Raw genomic sequence first — 15700 nt, 5'->3', positions numbered from 1 at the left:
CACTGCACCCTGCCCTCTGGGCTGTTTAGGGCCTACACTAGAAGTGACTTATATGTATTAAAAAGGAAGGTTTGGGCATGGCAAAAGGTTTACTTTGCCAGGTCATATTGGCAGTTTAAAGCTGCACACACTGGTTGCAATGGCAGGCCTGAGACCTGTTTAGAGGGCTACTTAAGTGGGTGGCACAATCAGTGCTGCAGGTCCATTAGTAGCATTTCATTTACAGGGCCTGGGTACATGTAATACCACTTTACTTGGCACTTACAAGTAAATTGAATGTGCCAATTGGATGCACGCCAGTGTTGCCATGTTTAAGGGAGAGGGCACTCAAACATTAGCACTGGTTAGCAGTGGTAGAGTAAGCAGAGTCCTAAAGCCAACAAAAACAAAGTCAGATAAAACAGGAGGTTGGAAGGAAAAAGTTGGGGGAAACCCACGCCAAGGATGTCAGGCCAACACCTTGCCAGCAGACGCATTGTGGATGTGTTGAGGAAAAAGACAAGAGTTTGCGCACTTACCATAATAAATTCCAAAAATCGCTGCTGATCCAGCCATGGCACCCAGCATCTGTGCACATACATACAAAGGGAATTTACACCAGGCCATCCTCCCAGTTGCACACATGGCAAAGGAAATAGCAGGGTTTACATGTCCTCCTGAAAAATAAATTATAATGATGAGTGAGTTTATTACTAGACACAAAATGTCATGAATAACTGGAACTGCACACAACTTAATTTGAAAACTTGGGAAAATCATGATTTGATCTCCTCTTGCAGAGCTGAATATATTTAACAGTAAGTAATTCAAAATCAACCATGTAGCAATGCCAAGTGCATGCAGCCTAATACAGGAGATGCAAACAAATGCCAAACTTAAATCAAATACAGTAGTTTTTATTCAAATTAGTAAGTATTGTGACTTTTTCCTAACAAAAAGAACTACTCTTGTTAAAAAATAAGGAAAACGTCTTAGGTGCTGTAAAAAGTTAGTTTACCAACACAAAATATTATTAAGTTTACCTAGTATACGTACTAATGTGTATATCAGCATATTAATGCTTGTATTTCAGTTTTAGGACAAAGTTATGACAACCAAGCTGTTAAAGAGACCTATTAATTGCAATTTACTTAAAGTAGGCTTTCAGTCCTCCTCTTTCAACCACTGTGTTTTCAGACCAGCTTCCATCAATTATTTGCTTGAGACTTTATCAATCTCAACTTGGCACAGTCAGGGTAGTATATGTCTCTCACCAGATGCTATTGGCTAATAGGTTGTAGCTTTTGACCTCCTGTGCACAATGGACTTTTGTTAACACAAATTGGCATTTCTTTTGACTCCTCGTGTCTGCCCTTCCACTTTCCCCTCTTGCTTCCACTTCTTCTGGCTCCCTCCGGCCCACCATCTTTCTTAAGTATCTGCCTCTCCTGTTTCTCCCACCAGCTCCACTCATTTCTCTTTGCCACAAATCTCTTTTTCCCTGATGTTTTCTCCTCCCCCTTTCCTCCCTCTCACCCGCTGCCCACTTTGTCCTGTGTTCTCCCTATTCCCACTGCCCACCCTTTCTTCTTGGTTGTTTTTCATTAGTGCCACCGGGGCTTGTCTAGAAATAAAAGGCTGTCAGTGTTGAAGCCCCCCTTGCAATCAATACAGTTTTCTTTTGTTTCTATGTCAAGTTTATTTAGGGATTCGAGGAACCTTCATGTTCGTCCTTGCGTTCTTTCGGTGTCATAAATGTAAAGAAAGATTATAATGAAGGTTCTCTTGCCATCCGATCTTTGTTTGACTAAAGCATGACAGTAGTGAAGGCAAGGCAGCTTTTTATGTATGCACTCTTTTAAATTTGTTTGACATTAGTGTGCTTATGCTGCATGTCAACAGATTACACCTGGACCTATTGGCTTTACCAATGTATGCTCGTATAGGGACTGAAACTCTTTTTCTTTTCTAGTTGTCTGTAATAGCTTAAGCTAAGTGCTAGTGTTCTGTGGTCTAGCAGGTACATATACTGGCGTGTATCTTATCATAGTCATCAGCCTTCTGTTGTGTGTATCTTTTTGTTCAAGGCAAACGATTAATGTGCAGTGTTCACAGTCAGTCAACAAAAAAATGTGTGTCATGCATGATCTATTGTCTATCTTCATACGATACTGGCAACCCAGCATGTCTAATCTTGGAGACAATGCATCATACATATAGAAATTTGGCAGATGGATACTACTGACTAAACAGTAAAATTACAGAAGCTCTGTCAGATCCAACAAAGGCGGTCAGGGTCCAAATACCCAACTAGTGTAAGAAGGAGGGCACAACTTATTCAGTAGATGAAACTAAAATGGGGAACACTGAAAGGAAACTGTGCACTCCTTAAACATGTGAAAACACTAAACATCCATATTTTAGACAAGCTTTAAATCAATACATAGTCTCACATAGAAGGACAACCCTCTTCTACTAGGACTTTCCTGATCCTCTTTTCATATGTGGTATGTAGCTCTCAATGCTAAAAAGGTCTCACACAAAACTCTCTCAGAGCTATTCACATCATTAATAACATTGACTTTGTGATGTGTGTTGATCATAAGCTAGAATATTGAAATATTAGTGCATTTACAATAGAAGCTTAACTTTGAGAGGGGAAAGGTAGGAACCCATGGTTTTTGACTCATGTGAAGAACTACAGAGCGAGGGTCAAGACATTCCTTAACCCAGATAAAACATTTCATTCACTTCAACCAAATTTAATATTATGCAGTCTTGTCACCAATTTAGAGTTGTGCAGAAAATAATGACAGTTGAAAACTCACCCCTGCTTATGGTATAGCCATTGATATAATGTATGCACCCAAAATGTATCAATCAGTGTTCTATAACTTCTCAACGATCAAGCCTCAAAGGTTTCAATTCTGGATACAATTACCCTCATCCAAAACACACTAGTCTTGCACCAGTGTGTATGAATTCATTCAAACCAGACTAAGAGGTACTTCATGTGAACTAATCTAACAGTCCTACTGTCAGGCTAAGAAGATAAATGCATCATTCCAAATTGATTAAAAACACTGTTGTTTGGTCTTTAAAGGACAGTGACTGAGACTGCCAATTAATAAAAAATGGAGGCTGAAGAAAGGTGAAACAGTCCAATTAGAAAAGGAGTACGATTCAAAAACAAATCATCTTCAGGTTGAAACTATGTGAGGACCAAGGATGTGAAGGTCTGAAATCCTACCTCTGACACTCAGGATCAGGGTTCATCACCTTAGCTGGCCTCCTATAGACGCCAGGCGGTTGCCAGTTCTATGCAAGCAAAGCTCGGGTAGGCCTTCAGTGTTACATTACTGTTCAGTGTTATGGCTGCATCATCTTGCCTTTAGTTTAAACCTATGTGTAATTTACAGCTAGGAGGACTGGCCTGGAGGGAAACAAGTGTGCAGACATTATACTATTACTATTTCAAGAACTGAGGGGCTGATTTATAATTGGGTGGTGGTCAGCCCGTCCTCCTCCAGGGCGACGGAGTAAAATTTTAAATGTCAGTCGGCCTGGCGCACATTTCAAGCATTGACAGAAACTGCAGTCACTGAGGTTTCTGCCAATGCACAGCAACTTTGTCGGGTGGCTCTGTTAAACATGACGGAGCTGTGTGCCAAAGTAAATAAAATATATATATATTCCCAAAAAGAAAATTCCAAAGAGGGATTTTCTTTTTGAAAATAATAAAAAAAAATGCCCCCTCACCATGGGAGGAAACTTCCTCGCCATGGGAGTTTCCTCCCATGGTGGGGGGCATTGAGCACATTTCATTGCTCCTTACTGCCAGGTTTTTCCTGGCAGTGGCAGGCATTGAAAAATTGCCTTATTTTGCCATAGGGCCGTCTGAGAAGTCTGACCATAGCGGAGACGGAGTAGTCTCTGCTGTCATCAAACCATGGTACACATGATTCAAAATCAGGCGGACTGACCATGATTTGGGTAGGGGTGATCGTCTCTCACCTTTGTGACAGAGTTCCCTCTCCAACAACATTTAAATTGGGCATTAATTCCTGAAGTGCAAATGCTGACACGGATTATGATGTGTTTTAAGATCTGAAGTGGAATTACAAGGGTAATGAAATAATCTTTCCTGTGCTTGGGACATTTAAACTGGGTGCAGAATCACATAGTTCCTCGTTGGTTTACAGTGCATGGAACAAAATAATTGTCAGCACTGTTCACTTATAACAGGCTTATGACACCCGACAACCTACTATCAACCTATAGGTGGGTCAAAGTAAGATATACATATAAACATGCACAGGTGAAACATTTGGCTACTATTCTTCTGGGTTGCCCCATGACACTGATATGTAATTTGCTGCTAGATGTAATACAACAACGGCAGAACATAAGAAAAACATCTACAGATCTGTGCAAAGTGTTTTAAAGGGTTCGTTTGGTGAATGATGACACAAGAGATCCCAAAACCTAAGAGTTCATCATCAAAGAAATTGAGATCCAAAAATGCTTTTTGTTAGTGATTGTTAGCGAGGGCTGTTGAGAAGCCTGGGTGGGCCAGGAAGACACATGGGGAAAGTGGGCAAAAAGCAGGATTTCTGGAGGTCTGTTTAGACTCTGACAATATCTGCTTAATAAGGGCATGTCTATGACATGAAAGTAACATATACTTTGTAATGTTGGATCAAGTAGGTACAACGCGTGGCCTTGCCCAGCACCCATGTGAAACTGCCTTCTGATCGAGCTTGCATCCCTGTCTTTAGTTAAAGTGAAGTGGCATGGCATTCCCAGCTGTTCACCTGTTAATAGATGATGTGATAGCATCACCTTTCCTCCTCACTGATCTCCCATCTGTCCACACAACAGGTTACTCAGAATGTTTTGTCGAGCCCTGGTGAAAGATACTTGCGGTATCCAATTCTTTTTCTTTATAACACATTTTATTGCGTTTGTACATGTAGTTTGCGCTTCAGCAATTTGAATTACAAGGTAAGCAAATGAAATGTCATGTACGGTATCCCATTCTTAGTTCTCTCCAAAACTGTTTTTGAGCATCCATAGCAAATGATTCATTTTAATGGATACTGCTGTGTCACTTGTCTAAAGTTGAGAGTACTTAAACAAACTTTTACACAGGGTTAGGAGTTGCTTTGGGGTACTTTTGGCAGCCGGAAGGACAAATGGAGATTTTTAAAACTGTGCAGCCAAATAACAGTGCTAAAAAATAAAATATGATTTCATAGTTATGGAGAGCCAGGCCCCTCGTCATGTGTTTAGGAGAAAGCTGTTAATTGTTTCGTTTTAATTCATACTGGTTCAGTAACATTCAAATGCAATCAGATTTAAACATAATTTTACATGGGACTTGTAGGTTCTCTCAAATAATTTTTTAAGAAAACGTTTGGCGCATTTAAAGCACTTATGGTAGTTATAGTGATCATCGCATGTTAAGATATGAGAATAAGGTACAAAATTATTTTAAACTGCACTTAGGAATAGAGTGATTTTATATCAAGTTGGTATCTCTGAAAGTGGTTATAAGCTTGGACTGATTCAGACACATGCTGAGGGACAATTTAATTGAAGTATTCCCTGACATGTGATTGACTTTAACCAAGCCCTATCACCTTTTTATAGACACCACCTGTAATAAATTCTTACCAATAATCATCAAATAGCGTATTATCATTTTTATAGCACTTTCTGCACCTCTTGTTGAGGCTTCAAATCCCTTTCCGTGTAGGCTACTAAGTTAGTTGGGATGTCATCTAAGGTGTAGCATTTTTATACGCTTGAGTGCCCTGAGAGTGTGCTTAAAATTTGTCACAGCAGCACGTAAACATGCTTGCCACATACACAGGTATACAAAAGTGAGATGGAGAGCTTGTTCAAGATCATTTGTGTACCACTTTTAAGTGAGCCCAAGTCTTTGTCCTTGATCTGCATACTATTGGCTTTGACATTCATTGCTCTTTATGGGGGTGAGATCCATGATTTGCTTGGCAGGAAAGAGTAAGAGAATGGTTTGAGTCGCTCCTGGCACAACATTAGCCTAAGCCTTGAAGGCATTGTTAGACCACCAGTAAATTACCTTATGGAGTCTGCCAAGTTGTGAAAGGAGCCCGAGCACTGGGAACATTATGCACCACCAGTAGACTCCTTTGTAGAATGAACTCTGAAGGTTTAGAAGTCTCAAGTTCATAGAGACACATTTAGACCGAGGTAAGAAAACTATAATAGTGAAATCCAGCTTAGTGATGTGTACTCCACTATTGCATCCAGACAATGTGGGAAATGTAAACAAACTAATCCAGGGACTCATAAATTAGGGGTCAAGGTGTGCCAGCAGAAAGACGGTGGAATTACAAGAGGCACAGTCATGTCAACAAGGGCAAATATGACAGCAAATTTGTTCTGGCTTACTTAATTGCTCATAAACTTAGTTGGCCATCAAATATCTCATGGGGAAAAGGCAATCAATTGCTGCAGAAATCTTTGTGTGCCCATCCATTTTGAGGGTATAAAAATGGTAAGATACCTCTGGTGGGTAATGCGCATGCTGGAGATATCAATGCTTTTTCTAATCACATGTGCAGCATGGAGCAGTGGTTTTTAGCCTTTTGACTTCTGTGGACCCCCACTTAATCATTACTTGAATCTGGGGAGCCCCAATGAATCATTATTAGGAATCTGGTGACCCAAATTGAGTCATTATTAAAAGCTGGGATCCCAGCCTAAACCTTTTCAATGATTTGAAGCTCAAAACAGAACACAAACAAAACAGAAGTGAGCATTCTTCAAATAAATACACAAATGATGAAATATTTTATTTAATTCAAACAGCCAAATTAAATTAAAATGTTAATCTTAATGGCTAGGATGGAGCTTTTCTTGATTCCACTCATTATCCATATTATATTCATTTTGATACATTTGCACGGCTACCACAAATCAATCTGAGGATACTGACTTCATTATTAGAATACGCTTTCAAATTCCTTGATATTTACAGAATAATTAAAAACAAAGGGGCAGATTTATGAGTTCTGGCGCATCTCTGCAAATCAGCAGGGATGCGCCAAAACTGATGCGTCACGCAATTCCCTCCTTGCGGCACCACAGATGCGCCGCATTTACAATGCGGCACACCATGGTGCAAGGAAGGGCAGATGGGTGATGCATCTTGTGGTGTACGGGCGGCGCATTGCTGGAGTAGCGTTGCAAGTGCGACGCAACTCCTGCAATGTACAGAGGCCACCCATACATAACGTGGTGCGTCACTCCTTACGCCTGCTTCAAGCAGGCGTAAGGATTTGACGCAGCAGCGTCGTAAAACTGACTCCGTGAAATCTTGTAGATTTCACTGCGTCAGATTTACGGGGCTTTCCTACGAGGGAACGCCCACTCTGCGACAGAACGCCCACATGAAACCTGACGCAGGTTCCATGTGGCGCAGGGCTTTACAACGTGACGCATCTGCCTAGATGCGTCACGTTGTAAATAGGTCGCAGGGATGCACCACGTTTCCGCGCCGTTGCGTCACGCAACGGCGGCGTAAACGTGGCGCAAGTCCGACATACATCTGCCCCAAAATATTTAGCTTTTTTTTATTTATATATCTTTTTTTTAAATCTCTTAATATAATTTAATTTTTTTAACAGTAGTGGACCCCTCTCTCTCTCTTCCCCCTCTCTCTTTCTCTCCCCTCAGCTGTAAAAACAGCATTTTCTTTGGCACTCATTTGTTCTCAGTCACGAACACACATACACTGAATTTACAAGGACACCTAGAGGTGATTCTGTTCACAGCATGCGCTGCAGAAGTCTCATATATCACATTTACAAAAGCCAATGGAAACACAACATCTGCTGTGTTCAGCATGTAACGTTAAGAGGAAGTCTGAGATGCTGGCGAGGTAGCATTAACGGATAGTTTGGCCAGTTAATAAAAAGTGTTAAATTAATGTTTCGGAATATGGCAGGTCTAAATCAGACAAGGAAGCAACAGCGTATTTGTGAGAAACTAGCAGCATATACGCCACAAATCATACTGAAACACATCTGGCATTTAAAGATCGACAAGTATTGAAGCAGCTGGGGAATGAATCCCTCACCTGTACTACTCAAACAGTCTTTATACAGGGGGTACCATCATGAAAGCTAGGAAACTAGTCGCTAGGACTTTGCGAACTTCTTCTGATAGCAGGGGTAGATGGACGTGTTATATTATCATCTGGTCACTTCCTTTCTCCCACCGTGTATCCAAGGCTTGTAAAAGTAATTCCTCCCTTCGCCTCAGCTCCTCTGGGCGGTGTCTCCGGATCCTCCTGACTGGGACTTTCCTTCAGGGAGTGTCTGACTCACATTAAGAGGCATACAAAGAGGATTGTGATTTTCCACACGCTCTAATGTTGTACATGGTATTTAAATTCAAATTAACAGTCTATTTTGCAGCCTTACATTACGATTGAAGTTCAGTTGCTTATTAACACAGTTTTTTCCACAGGATTAGAGTTCTGCGCTTACTTTCTTTTAGTGAGGAAGTGTGTGGGGAATTTATCCTTTCATCTGCTTCTCTCTGGTCCGTTTTTGTTCATTATGGCAGCAGCGAGAATGACCTAACACCGCCTTTTCTTAATCCCTTAGGTGACATACCATGGGGCAGGTGGCTAGGCATTGGATAAATGGTCCTGACCACAAAGTGGATGAGAATAAGCCCAGCTTCTCTAAGTGCCTTGACAGGGCCCCTCTCTCCCGCCACCGACAGTGCAAAATGCCCCTCTATAGGCAGCGCAGGCGCGTACAAAGGAAGTTTGTGAGCCCGTCTCCCTATCTACTGCCACGCAGAAATGGTGGTTTCCAATGCATTTATCTCCCCTTTGGGCGTGTGTCTGCATGTATGCGTGACAATACAAGGGTACTGGATGCGCATCGCCTTTCTCCACTGCTACATGCGGTATGAAGTCATGCGCCCGGAACCAGAAGTATGCATATTGGACCTGCCCACACAGGTAGTACACATAAAGGTCTGGTGCATTGAAACCCCCTTTCTCAAATGTCAGCGTCAACTTATGCCAACCAATCCTCGGCTGTTTATTCCCCCAGACGAGCCTCAGCAGTTGGGTCTGGATTGTTTTAAAAAACTGCTTGGATAGTCGGATCTGAATATTAAAGAACAAGTATAAAAATGTTGGAATTATAATCATCTTAATCACTGCTATACGGTCCGCCAAGGAGAGAGGCAGACAGCACAAGCGATCAATCTGCTGCACCAGGGTTGCATATGCATGGCCATAATTCTCCCTGAGAACGACCTCGGGATCACGAAGGAGCCAGACCCCCCAAATACTTAACAGGTTCTGCTGACCATATGAGGGGATATTCCACCTGGGGTGAAACAGTGGCAGACGTCAGGGGGATGAGAACCGATTTCTCCCAATTGATTTGCAGACCGGAGAAAAGACCAAACCTCACGTATTCACGCAGTGTAGGCGGCAGGTAACGCTGCGGTTCACGGACATACAGGACCATGACGTCCGCATAAAGAGATATTCCCACCGGACGATTATGGAAATTTAACGCGGCCGCCCTATGCGATTGCCGAATTTTGCATGCAAGCAGTTCCAAAACTTTGGCAAACAAGAACGGGGACAGGGGACAACCCTGCCGAGTGCCAGGTTCTATGCTGAAAGTCTCAGAAGTTAGCCCACCCACCCGAACCCTCGCAGAGACATCCGTGTATAAGACCTGGATCCAGCGGATAAAGACAGGGGGGAAGCCCATCCTATGAAGAATATACACCGTATATTTCCACTCTATTGAATCAAATGCTTTAGCAGCATCTAGAAGAACAGCCACAGCCTGCAGATCCGAATTGAGCACGTGGAACATGGCAAATATTGTGCGGAGATTAAAAGAGGTGGACTGCTCCGGAATAAAGCCGTATTGATCCGGTAATACCAGCAGGGGCATTAAAGGTTGTAATTTAGTGGCCAAGATCCGGGCTAGTATCTTCGCATCCACATTTATTAAGGATAGCGGGCAATAGGAGTCGCACCGCTCTGGAGGTTTATCTTTTTTCAATAGGATAATAATTAAGGCCTGTCTAAGGGATGGAGGGAGATAGCCTGTCTCTTGGGCTTCCGCATACATTTCCAACATATGCGGCACCAGGAGATCCGCATATGCCTTATAAAACTCTGCCGTCAGGCCATCAGGCCCAGGCGCCTTATTGTTCGGCAGAGTGAGAATGGCCTCTTTAACATCTTCTACCTCAATGGGCAAACTCAGATATTTTATGTGCACATCTGATAGCCATGCACATGCTGTATCATGAAGGTACTCATTCATGGCCGACTCAGGCATGCCTCCCCTGGACGTGCATAGGCCTGTATAAAAAGAGCGGAACTGCTCTATGATACTGTCATGCGAATAGTGTGCTTCCCCCGTAACCTCTCAGGAACTTACTTAAGAAAGGGTCAGTGTTTGGATGGGAGGGTGAGCATGATTCAGCATTTGAGGAGATAAAAGGTCTATTGCCAATGCCCCCCATATTGGTAATTTCAGTGTAGAGAGGGAAACATTCCTTACCACAGATGCCTGCAACAAGGGTATAGGAGCCACACTGTCGCAGAGAATAGACCACCGAGAGAGAATTGTTGCATTTGCATCCAGAACTCTTACTAGTGCTGAAGCCAATTACTCGACAGTAGAGAAGGAGGCACTGGCTTGCTTCTGGGCTAGTACCCACTTCAAATTTTACTTGTGGGGTTTACTGTTTGTACTAAGAACAGATCACAAGCCTTTACTGTCTCTGTTTGCAAACAAAGAAATGGAGAACACCACGCCTCGCATAGCCAAGTGGGTCCTGGGACTCCAAACCTTCAACTTCAGTATAACATATGTCCCTGGTTGCAAGTACAGTGCTGCAGATTACTTATCTAGGTCTCCTGGGACAAAGGAGGAAAGGTGTGAGTTCATGGAGTATGCCATCCTGGAGGATAGAGTACCTGTAGTGATACAGAGTCAGTGGGAGTCCATTTCTGAACAAGATGGTGAGCTCATGGAGGTGAAAGGGTTCATTGTCAACGGATAGCCCCACAGATGCAGGGATCTTCCAGAGGAACTACAGTGCTTCAGGAATGTAAGGGATGAATTATCTCTAGAAGAGGATTTGGTACTGAAGTCTGGCAAAATTGTCCCACCAGAAGGCCTCAGGGACCAAATATTGAATTCGCTCATGAGGGGCATCAGTGGAGGAGTTTTTGTAAGGCTAAGCTCCGATCTGATTATTGGTTCCCCTTCATGGATCACATCATGGAAGAGAAAGTCAGAGATTGTCAGGCATGTAGTCTTAGTGACAAAACTAAGTGTATCATGCATGCATCCCTCAAACCCGTCAAAGTACTTACGGTCTAGTGGGACAAATTGGGTCTGGACATTGCAAGGCTTCTACAGGCCATGGGTCCCCACGGAAAGTACCTAATTGTACTTATTGATTATTTCTCATACTGAATATCTCACAAATTTGTCAGTATTGTCAAGACTAAGACCCTCACTGACTTCTTAACTGAGGTATTCTCCAGGGAGGCCATCCCCAAGACTATCATCACAGACAATGGTGTCCAATCCTTATTTGCAGGAATGCGGTATGTCCAGACAAAATTTTCAACAGCCACAGGCTCTTGAGGGGGAGATAAGTCTTGGTGAGGTCGTGATAGCCATAAATGCACTATCTTCAGGGAAAGCAGCTGGGGAAGATTCTATAGCGCTGTAATTTTATAACATTGTTATAGATGGTTTAGCACCCTAGCTCTTAGATCTGGCTACTGCTATTACTAATAGAGAGGTAGCTCTGTTATCATGAGGAAATACTAACGTTGTTTATATTAAAAAAGACAAGCCTCCTTAGAACAGAGCTCTTAACGACCTATCTTCATGATAAATGCGAACAGAAAGGTCTTTTCTAAAATCCTAGCTATGCAGTTATGCATAATGTGGTTTCAGAACAACAGCATGGGTTAATACCTGACAGGGACATTATGGTTCATATTAACACTGCAATTGCAGCCTTTGATGTGACCGATAAAGCTAAGTATAATATAGGTATGATCATGCTGGACACGGAGAAAGCTTTCGACCGGGTTACCTGGGGCGCACTTTGACTGATCATGGATAAATGTGGAATAGGCAGTCGATTTTTTACACTTGTACAGAGGCTTTAGGTAATGGTCGCTGTCCACTCGCCTCTGTCTTTCCCGCTCGGTCGGGGCACACGGCAGGGCTGTCCACTTTCTGCCCTGCTGTTAGCCCGGTACATTGAGCCTTATATAAGACACTTGAACCAGAACAACGGCATACAAGCTGTCAGGCTGAATTGTATTGATCTGAAAATGATAGCTTATGCTGACGACGTTGCAGTTTTTGCTAGTAACCCGAAGGATGCTGTTAATATAATAGCTAAGAAAGCTGAACAATCCGGATCCTTCTCTGGCTACAAACTGAACCTCTCCAAGACACAGGTCATTTTAAATTTTAAGCCACACACCCCTGTAATAGGAGTGGCAGATTCTGCTACGTATCTTGGGATATGCCTGTGTAGCTCTATCAGGAAGATTATCCCTTTAAACTATGAACCTCTTTTAAAAAGAGTCATAGTGAAACTTAGCCAATGGCATAACCTCCAGCTGAGCATCCTGGGTAGATGTAATATTGTGAAAATGAGTATTCTTCCAAAGTTCTTGTGTTTGTTCCGTTCAAAACCACTCAGAGTTTCAGACTATTTTTTTTAAACGACTGGACAGGGAAATCGGCAGTTTCATATGAGGACATGAGAGACTTAGGCGTGCTATTCGCTTTTTGAAGCTAACTTATACACATGGTGGATTTAAACTATCAGATTTTAAGTAATATTTTAGGCCATCATTTACTGGCTGTATTCAAAGCTTATTGGTCGGATATAAGGCTGGACCAATTGAATATGGGTATCAACTAGCATTAGGAATTGATTCCCGATTATTTATGAACAAATTGATGGATCCCAACTACTTAAAGGAGGTGAAGTTCAAAGTAGTATTCTGAACAAGATTCTCATTACCAATCGTCCATTAGTTGACCCCGCTTTGGGGGAATCCTCTTTTTCCCAATATATTCCATGACAACGTAGGGCGACTCTTGGTTCAGACGGGTATAGCTAATCTAGGACAGGTGGTTGATAGGCATGGTTTCTGGACATTCACTTCACTACAGCCTGCATTTGGGGTCCTGCAGCAATATTTTTTTAAATATCTTCAGGTGAGGGACTATATTCTTAATAATCTTGAGTATAGGAGTGATACACAACGACTGACCTTCTTACTTGTTATTATTCTGGACAGGAAGCTAAAATGGTCAGTATAAGTATAATCTATCAGAATTACATGCTCTGTGTCCCTGACGATAGTTCTCAACTTGCTTTAAAATGGAGCCAGCGCTTGATGACTACCACCATGATGGCCGAACTAAAGGACGCATTAGCTGTCCTAGATCAGTCAATTCGCTCGTTTAGTCTTAAATTACAGCAATTTATGACAATCTGTATCTTATACTATACACCTGATCACAACTCAAAATGGGGTACAGGCAGGACTTCAGAACGCTCATACTGCCCCAAAGGCAATCTATACGCATTAGAAGTAGTGCACATGTTTATTAACTGTCCTAGGCTCAACGGTTATTGGGACAACTTATTTGAATTGATTAAAATGCATACTGGGATCCAAATCAATTTGAACGATAAGAAAATTATGTTGGGTAGTAAAGATAGGTTGGCCCCTAGTCTGAGAGCATTAATCATGATTGTAATTGTTAGCGCTCGCCTCTGTGTCGCTAGGGCATGGATTGATCCCATACTCCCTAAGATGTCTGAATTTTGGACTATTCTTTGTCAAATTTATGAATGTGAAATTGCTATTGCTAAAGTTCGGGGTCCTCGATCAGTTAAAAAAAGTGGTGAAAATATGGTCCCATTGGCATTAGACATAGCTGAATATAAGCTCATCTGCCCATCTAACCAATTCTTAATTATTTTGAATATTATTGTATCTCACCTGTAATCTTGACTGGAGCTATTTTGTATGTGTAAGTGATTATTCTGACTCTTTGTAAAACAATCAAATACACATTTTATTTTTTTAAAGGAAACACAAAATCTGGAAAAACAAATACATTTAGGTAAGGCTAGAGTAAGTAGAACATGAAATGTAAATAGAAGCAACCTCTCTGATTTGGTAAAGGTTTTTACAGTCAGTGTTGAGAAATCAATTATTGTGGAATTGTAATCCTCTCCCCATCCCCATTAGAACCGGGCCTGCTTTAAGTGCAAAATACTATTCCTAGAAGTTTTCAACTGTTCACACACTGTATGTGTGCTCTATCAAAAATAATGTCTGCCTCGAGGAGGCGCTATTTTTGGCACATAACTGTCTGCTATTGTCAGTAGATAGGACGTTACATCACAAGCCATGGGTGGTATTGTGAGAACGCCATGTTCCTCAAAGTGCTACCTGCGTTAGTTTACAGGCTAATTTCCTGAGCAAATAAAATTGTCGCTGGAAAATAAATAATTTATCAACACTTTGCACCGATGTGTGTCACTTTTTATGACTTAGCACCAGCATAACCTGCTACTATCTGCCTCTACCTTTGCTAAAACCACTACTATAATGCAACGAAAATCTTCTGTCTGCGCACAGGATGCTCGGTGGCGAGTGCCGTGATTTGCCTTAGAAAGCACAGGGCCCCACGGCCTCTGCATGTTTAAAAGGTCTCTCTCTGATGTCAGTACCTGTTGTTAACAAAATAAAGAGAAGGCTTTAATGAGATATCCGGATTATCTGGTTTACCTTGTCACACTGTGATGGTGAGGGCCACAAGACACTGTAAAACAAAGCTAGAACAACAGCTGGACATGTTCCCGTTTCATATATAGATTGTAAAAGATAATGTTAACAGATTGTTCTGCCAATTTCTGCGGCCAGCAATTCCGAACATGAAGTGTGATGTCGCTCTCCCTCTCTCAATCGACGAAACACGATCTGTGTTAAGAACACTTAAGATCAGCACATGCCAGGTCACATGATATGAAATATCCCCAGGGAAAGGTCACGTTTCACAACATGAGGCTTAGCTCAGGGAAGACTACTGCACAGAGCAGGGCACAGACCTGGGGTTGCAGTTCATGAGCATGAAGACTGTAAAAATGAAGGGCAAACTTAGAGAAGGGTGCAAGAAAAGGGGTGATTGGCCGGCCTGATTTACACCAATCCGCATTTACATCTAGGCTGGCCGCCTCACTCTAAGTATCTACCAACACTGTTTCCATTTTTGAGCTTTTAACACAGCAATTATTGCGAGTGGGCGGGTTAGTCTACATAGCTGAATGGAAACATACCAAGACTGCAACACCCAGAATGCATTAGTCTGTCACATAAAAGCATAGGGATGGAAACCTCTCATAATGACATGGATTCAGGTGGCCACCATATACACCTCCTTTTACAGAAATTACCATTGACCTTGGTGCAGTCCAATAGTTGTCTCCAACCAGCCTGCAACAACCCAACATCGGCGCACACTTTGCTGGGCCACTCTTTTTAGGAGGATGGTTGCCTTGCCCTCTTAAGTTGATGCAGGCTACATCCATGGCTTGTGACTATGGCGAATAAGTT

The 15700-nt window shown here is 42.2% G+C and overlaps 1 protein-coding gene across 2 annotated transcripts in view; it reads right to left on the bottom strand.

Annotated features, from left to right (window-relative positions):
• Window positions 1–15700, bottom strand: part of AQP9 (aquaporin 9) — a 261293-nt gene that overhangs the window by 132043 nt on the left and 113550 nt on the right. For both annotated transcript variants that reach the window (XR_015309178.1, XM_086959368.1), the window contains exon 3: window positions 519–656. Coding sequence is in view for 1 of the 2 variants with exons in the window: in XM_086959368.1 (XP_086815494.1) it covers window positions 519–656 (138 nt within the window). In the remaining variant the exon portion in view is untranslated. The remainder of the gene's footprint in view (window positions 1–518; window positions 657–15700) is intronic.

The sequence above is a fragment of the Lissotriton vulgaris genome, chromosome 2_2, assembly GCF_964263255.1.
Source record: "Lissotriton vulgaris chromosome 2_2, aLisVul1.2, whole genome shotgun sequence".
Classification (NCBI taxonomy): Eukaryota; Metazoa; Chordata; class Amphibia; order Caudata; family Salamandridae; genus Lissotriton; species Lissotriton vulgaris.
Note: the sequence above shows the minus strand (reverse complement) of the source record. Positions and strands in the feature narration are given on the sequence as shown.